The following is a 7862-nucleotide window of genomic DNA, read 5'->3' as shown; positions in this document are numbered from 1 at the left end:
TTTTTTGATGTAACAGGTGTGATGGGAACAGTAAGGAAAAAAAGGGTCAGGAATAGGTCCAAAACATCTCAATTCCTCAAACACAATGCACCAACAGAGATGCCATTCATGGGTGGATTTATTTCTCTACCTAAAGTCAAATTGCTTCTAGTTTTGAACAGAATAGAAAAGATTTAAAAGCCCAGTTAGGTTTATTTTTGTTGCTGTCTATGCATGCTAAGGAAATGCACCCTATTTGTCATGGTTGCCATTATCATCAGAACCAGAAGTAAAGGAAAATCCAAACTGGTTACTAGACCAGAAGTAGAGGAGATATTTTCCAACAAGGAAAAGTGTTTGATACTCACCAAGATGGAAATTCCTTTACTTTGGACAGATCTCCTTTAACTTTTTGTTCTATTGGACAGCAAAGAAGGAATGCCCCAATGAGTCACAGAAGGCAAAGACTTTGGGGGGTTATGGTACAGAGTTGGAACTATAAAAAAGCCATTACTGAGGTAAGAATATGCATTAAAGCTCCATATAAGAGAGAAAAGTAAAATGGGATGACATACTTCAACTCTACCATACTAGAACAATTGGGTACTTTCATTAAATTCTGTTCTCACCCCACAAAAAACATTTTAACAGTCATTTCCTCCCTGTCAACATTTTTTTTAGAATTTTTAAATGTTATTTTTCATCATTCTTCACTTAGTCTCTCTCTTACATCCAGTGGTAAAGTGTCCAGTAATGAATGTTCTACTACAAAGCCTGACTTCTTAAGAGCAATACATGACCCAAGTTCGGTAGGCAAAACATCAATCCTGTTCCCTTTTAATTCAAGCCTCACCAAGGACACGAGAGACCCAATTTTTGGGGACAAGCTTGTTAGTTTATTATGTCCCAACTTTAAAGCCTTAAGTCTATGGCAGAAAAAAAGCTCTATGGGAAGATCTTCTAAAAAGTTTCCAGTCATAGCCAAGTACTGCAACATTTGTAACACTCCAACTTCCGGGGGTAACTCACGGATCTCATTGTGGGAGAGGTCGAGGTGGCGGAGCTTGGTACAAAGGAAGAGCTGAGTTGGCAGAACAAGAATCTTGTTATGGTTTAAAGACAGCTCTTCTAGGATCTTTAATTTACGGATGTGTTCAGGGATGTAAGCAATCTGATTGTGCCAAAGTCGAAGAACATTTAGTTTGCGGCAGTGCTGAAGACTTATTATCTCCTCTATGGTGTGCAAGCTATTCTCCTTTAGATCCAGCACCTGCAGATTGTTAAGGCTGAAGACTGCGTGGGGAATTCGTTCTAAATCACATCGAACCAATTCTAGTTCTTTTAACAAAGAAAGCCTTTTTAAAGCATTAAGTGTAAGAAGTTTTGTCCCATCATTGTGGATGCTAAGTTTCTGTAGGTGACTGGCCACATCTGAAACCGTCTGGGGAACTTTCGAAAGATTGCTCCTCAGAGTAAGAACTTTTAGGCTTTTCAGCTCCCGCAAGCTTTCCAGGGCTCCTGTTTTTGATAGGTCCTGGGACAAGTATCCAATCAGCTGGAGCTCCTCAAGGGCACGGAGAGTAAACACCCAAAGGGGAATCTCTTTAACATCATCAAACTTTATCTGAAGAACTTTGAGGTGATCTCGCAAGTAAACCAAGGAGGCATGTTGAATTTTGGCTGGACAGTTAAACAAAGACAATTCTTCCAATCTGACCAACTTGGATACCAGAGGTGGGATCATAGCTTCAGTTAGCATTTCCAGTTTTAAAGATTCAATCTCTGTCACCTCAAATACAGTATCGGGAAGGCCTGGAAGCTTAAAGAGATGTAGTTCCAGACGGCCTTCTGGTGTTTGCTGAAGTTTTTGTCTAAGTTTATCAGCTGGCCATTCATGGTTAAGATTAAGCTGCCTCAATCGACTTTCACTGACCTCAGATAAAAAGACAGCAAACCTCTTAGAGTAGAGAGAATCATACTGATCCACCAAGTGTAGCACAAATGCAAAATCATTTTTTACATCAGGGATATCTCCAATCCCAGTTTCCTCCCGTACAGATCTGAAACAGTATTCTTTTAGTGAACGATGGAAGAGCCAATACAGTGTATATAGGCAAGTCAGACCATAGACCCCCAAGAAACACAAATATGAGATGGCCAATTTAGAGAAGAGGTGAGCTTTGGTGTGGTTGCAGCAGAAGCTGTTGTATCCAGTCATGTCTTCAGTGTGTACACTACAGGGGACAATAAAGTGTATTTGTCCTACCAGAGCAGCATTGTAGATTGTAATGAGGACCAATTTGCACGTTTTTAGTATCGCCTGACGCATATACATAGAATAAAGAATATCTCCTTCTTCCACATGATGCCGAAACTTTTTGACTCTCTCAAAGAGGGCTTTAGCCTGCTCTCCTTCCTTTTTATCCAAAACACTAGCCGAAGGAGTTTCTGCAACCAGCTTTTGTGGAACTGGAAGTTCAGCAGTTGCAGGGCTGTTTTCTTCCAGATTAGGCTTTGAAAGCTCCCTGTCTATAGTCTTCTCCTGCTTGGTTTCTCCAGAAACCTCAGAGAGAGCTCGAGTTGTCCATGGAGAGTCAAAACATTTGCCTAAGATGGAGATAAAATGCTCTATTTTGGAGCTTGTACCCGGAAACTTGAACCAGAAGTTGCCACAGATAATAAAAATAAGGGTATGAATGACTACGAGGTATGGGAAGTATTTTGCATACCAATGTAAGGCTGTCTCATAGCACATTTGGTTTATGAAGCTGTATTGCTGAAGGTCCAAGTTGTTTTTTAGTCCACTCATCTCACGTGGAGGCACAGAGGTAGTAGGAGAAGGAGTGAAGCCAGCCACATCATCTTCACTTGTGTTTGTGGCTTCCGAACTTTGGGTGAACTCTTGACAATATATTTGAGAAACTCTGTCGGCTGAGGTATGGTTAGGAAGACAGATGATTTTGTCCTGAGTTATCTGTTAAAAGACAAAAAGTACAAAAATATTTTAGAAAAAAAAAAAAAAAAAGACAGTTAAATTTATCTAGAGCAATATACACATGACCAATTAAGTGCCAGACGTTGCTGGAAGATTTTCAGTAGTTTGATTTAAAGCCATTTTCTAAAGTGCTATAATTTCAAATTTTCTGGACTATTAGGCATTAGATTAAAAGGCCAATTCACAAAAATATGATTTTAGCTTTTAGTAGAAAGGGCACATCAAACTGAGCTAAAACAGTGGTCAGAAGTGGGTGAGGAGTGAAATTGTATCCAATGAGTGCCAAAGTTACTTGATTCCAGGGGAAAGAATATTATAGCATTGTGGACCTTAATATATTAAAAAGTACAATTTATAACATTTTATCACAGAGAAACAGACCTTAAAGTCCCTGAAAAAAAAAAGAGTAAAAAAAAGAGTGAGTGGGCTGTATACACTCCAACTCAAAAACAGAAAAACAAAATTTCATATATTTTTATTTACCGGACCTTAGATGTGGTAGCTTGTTGCATACTTGTTGATTTGTGCATTACTAGGTAAATGACCAATTGTATATTGTCATACATCACTAAATCAAGTTACTTATTTATGAAGGATTAAGTATGATTTTGTTTTTTTGTTTTTTTAACAATATATTGCATTGAATATAGGGGTGACTTTTTAACAACCATCAGCCAATGGTAGTTCTGCCAGAAAATTACTAAAACACCACCTATCCAGGACAATATAGATGGAAAGTGACCAAATAGATTTTTAAATCTTTTATCTAAAAACATATTAAAGATATCAACTTAGGCTAGCAATGACCTCAACAATACTAAATAAACCAGGGAATGCAACAAAGAAATTGAACAGCTGAAAATATGGTGAGCAAGATAAGGAACAGCAAGTCCAATACAAAAATGCTGGAGTTGGGTTAAAGCTTGCTATCTGCTTCAAAGTCACAAACACAATGAACAACGCATGTACACAATGGATTTTAGTTAAACATTTTATATGTCATTGGTAATGAGCATATAGTGGAAGACAGGTCTTATAAAAGATTTATGTGAATGGGACTGCATAACCAACTAATTAGTAATTGCTCCACACTGCAGAAAAAATCAGAACACGACTCTGCAGAACCAATACATTAGTGAAAGAAAGACTCGCAGGCTCCATGATATCATTAGTCAACAGTGATGGACATTTTGCATGCCAGTGTTCAAGCCAGGTGGCAGACCCTGCATGGTGAGCCATCTCTTAAGTAATGACCCAAAAATAGCCGGGTTGTCACCGAAAAGTGCCGTGTGGTGCACCAGGCTAAAAAGGGCTGGGGAGAACATTGCATGTGCATATGTAACTGTCCTGGGATAAGGGTGCACAGAGGGGGTAGGCTCTATAGAAACCCCTTTCTAATTCGAATAAAACTAACTGTATGTGACACTACCTGTAGCAAAGGGGTATGTCTATGACAATCAGTAATTCTTGTTTGCCTAATGCAAAGTCCTTCAAAAAATATTGTACATACATAGTGCTAAGTGGGGGGGAATTTAAGCAGCCCAGCTTTCTACATAGGAAAAAAAAAGACATGGAGGCTGAAGTTGCAGAGTTGTGGATGGCTTCGCTAAAGTCCATTTATTCTGCTCCAAAGGTTTGTAAAAAGACAAACTAATTACATTAATTAGTTAAAAAAAAAACACATTCTAAAATACTTTCAGACTCCCTAGATTGATGTACATAAAGACAGATAAGATTAACAGGGAGGAACATGAAGCCTTGTACAGGAACTACCAGCAGCATGAGTGTATATGAAAGCAATGTTAAATTACAGTTTACTGGCAAAGAATAGGAAGACCCTGATTCCATTATCCAGGAGTATGGAGACACTAATGGATCACTGCCCTAACTATACATTCTAATGGAAGGTAATGGTGTTGAATGCATACATTTTCTATTTAACGTATATATGTGTGCACGGAATACATTGAACGATGGAGTGTAAGCTGTAAATTATTTGACATAACATTAAAGATGAACCTTCTATAGGAATGTAAAATATCCAACCCTCTGCAAATAACCAGAAGATCATACTATAGTATGAAAACAAACACATCTTTCCAGTTACTGAACTCAAAAACGTAATCCTATTTTTCCCAGTTACTTTTTTTTGTGACTGTGGGCAGAAGACTTGCGCTCTGGAAGGGAGAATGAATAGAATTGGACTAATCCAATTATATTTGTTACCAGTTAACTTATAGTCTACAAAGCAGACTGCAGGATAAAATTTGGGATTCTGGACACAGGTGTAAAAAGAATAATAAAGGCTTTCACTGAACTGATAATGTCTTCCTAGCTCTTTGCAAACCAATAGGGTCTCAAATTGTTTTTTTAGGTAAAGTGCCCATGTTGACCATGGCAATGTGAACTGGACAAATGCAGGTAAATTATAATTGCTTTCTATAGGTCACAATTACACGAAGCCCTCTTTAGGACTTAGAAGGACTTACCTGCAAGGTGCATCCAAAAACCCCAATCATGAGCATGGCAACGGTTATATATTCGGCCAGGACATCCCACCAGGGCTTAAGAACCTTGAAGGCCGGCTGCTGCTCGGTGAACTGTTTGAACTCGGCCACAGGAATCATGATGGCGGCAAGCTAATCTAGAAGAACAGAAGCATAAAATAAAGTTACTAAGTTCTACCTGGTTTAGGCCCATCGTCCCATGCTAAATATTACCACGTACCACTTTAATATATTAGCATGGCTGCCTAACAGTATATAAAGCCCAATGACTCCCCCCTGCCCAGACATTCACAAACACCAAACTTGTTTGTTATCATCAGCATAATGAGCGAGTAACTCTTATCGGAGACCTGCAGAATTCCCCACCCATTTCTGACTGGGAATTACATATATAGTCCTGGTAAAGGAAGGGTTAACAAGAGGAAACTTCTTCAATCTGCAGAGTAGAGACCTGCTGAATGGAAAACAAACCACCGTATTATATTTCTACATTTATATCGATTGGAATCTGATACTTATGGGAACTGGCACAAAAAAGGGAGGTGTGACGGCTTCTCAAGAATATCCGTGTCAGTTGGTCCTGCAGTATTCATCATACTGTATACTGACAGTTTATTCATTTTAGGCACGCAACTCTTCACAGTGTATTGTGAACTGCATGCTGTACCCAGGACCCTTCGGTAGATATGGAGTTCACATACGTGTTCCCCATCACAATGGTAAACCACAGGGAACAATGCCCTGGGTGCCCCCCTTCACCGTCCATCCCCTATGCTGCAGATATCACCAAATCTATGGACAGCACAGATCCTAAGACAAACCTGTGTATTTTTATATTATATATATGCCACCAGGGTCACCCCATCCTTCAGAGAATACTATATTATTATAAACTTGTATTTATATAGTGCCAATATGTTATGCAGCATTGTACAAAGTCCATGGTCATGTTATTAACAGTTGCTCAGTTGGGTTCACAATCCATGTTCCTACCACAGTCAAATGTGTAAGGCAAATTTTGAGAAGTCTCCAACATACAAACTCCATGCAGATAGTGTCCTGGCTGAGATTCGAGCCTGGGAACTAGTGCTGCAAAGACAACAGTGCTAACCACCGAGCTAACCGTGCTGCCCCATATGCCTAGCTATTTCTTGGAACTAAAAAATATTTCTGATATGAAATTCTGAAATGCATTTTCTGCATGCATTTTCCAGGTCTGATTTGGAGTTATTAAAGCCAGCCATTGGCAGACAGCTAGCAATAGCAACCCCCAAATTCTCTTTGGCACTACACAGCCCAGCCAAGTTATCGTCAAGACGGCTAGGACTATGGGAACATGTACAGGTCTCTTTCCAGCATATCAATAATGTATATATGTCACCAGCTGAAGTATAATATTATGGGGACAAGGGGTCTACAAGATGGTGCACGGCCCTCTATTACTGGTCAGTTACAGTAGCCTCTGCTGCTAGAAAAGGTCAGTATTTTTTATTCATGAGCGAAGTAACCACTGGTTTATCTCAATTAAGAATCAATAGAAATGTATTCCTTATTTAATTTAAATTAATACTTTTTAGTTATTACAATGTACAATACTGATGTGCTGTTAAAACGTTTATAAATAGTACTTTTCATTGACATTTTCTACATCCTTGATAGTTTCCTTTCCACATTTGCAGACAGGCCAAACTGAACAAGCAAGTTGTGAGTTTAGAACTAAATAGAACTCTGCAAGAGATGCTTACAAGGGTCACCTTTTATCTACTTGTTTTAAAATTTACAGTTTTGGAAGGTTTATTTATTTTTTTAACTTTGTGTTAATGCTGGAGAGATTCATCTTCACAATTTTCATGGTGACCACTACCACAGAAAGCAATGGGAAAATCGAAAGTTTTCTGGGGCCAGCAATGGTTGGCTTGCAGGCTGGACTTCAAACATGCCTGCCTTGGTTCATCTCTATAATGTAGAATATATTATGTAGGTAAAAAAATCTTTTTCTGCCCCTTTAGGTTCTTTCAAAGTGTCAATGTTCTCCTATGGAATAGGAGGATCTCACATAAAGCTTCCTTTCCTCCATAGTCACCAATTAAGTAAGGTGCCACACATCACTAGTTGAGGGTGCAGAACAGATTAGCAAGTGCAGCCCAATTACCAAACAATCCAGCTGTCCCAATTGTGAAGGGGTTATCCAAAAGATAACAAAACACTATATGCATATTTAATAATGTTTTTCTGTGTAATTAAAGAATTGGTTCATCTGTCAGGCCATCAGCTTCCAACAGAATGTAAACATAGTCAGCTGGGCCAGGGCAATAACCAACAGTGAAAGGCCATCTAAGGTGGCCAATCTAAGGCCCTAGGGTGCCTATTGTATGACTTGG

General features: G+C 39.0%; 1 protein-coding gene across 3 annotated transcripts in view; it reads right to left on the bottom strand.

Moving 5' to 3' along the window:
* Positions 1–6: 6 nt before the first annotated feature.
* Positions 7–7862, bottom strand: part of LRRC8E (leucine rich repeat containing 8 VRAC subunit E) — a 38715-nt gene continuing 30859 nt past the window's right edge. For 2 of the 3 annotated variants that reach the window (XM_072399718.1, XM_072399715.1), the window contains exons 2-3: positions 5464–5618; positions 7–2953 (exon numbers count right to left, since the gene is read on the bottom strand). In XM_072399718.1, coding sequence (XP_072255819.1) covers positions 683–2953; positions 5464–5601 — 2409 coding nt within the window. In that variant the 5' untranslated portion in view covers positions 5602–5618 and the 3' untranslated portion in view covers positions 7–682. Of the gene's footprint in view, positions 2954–5463; positions 5619–5701; positions 6427–7862 lie in introns of those variants that run through there. The other variant, XM_072399717.1, reaches the window with a different exon arrangement.

This window comes from Pyxicephalus adspersus, chromosome 2 (assembly GCF_032062135.1).
Source record: "Pyxicephalus adspersus chromosome 2, UCB_Pads_2.0, whole genome shotgun sequence".
Classification (NCBI taxonomy): Eukaryota; Metazoa; Chordata; class Amphibia; order Anura; family Pyxicephalidae; genus Pyxicephalus; species Pyxicephalus adspersus.
Note: the sequence above shows the minus strand (reverse complement) of the source record. Positions and strands in the feature narration are given on the sequence as shown.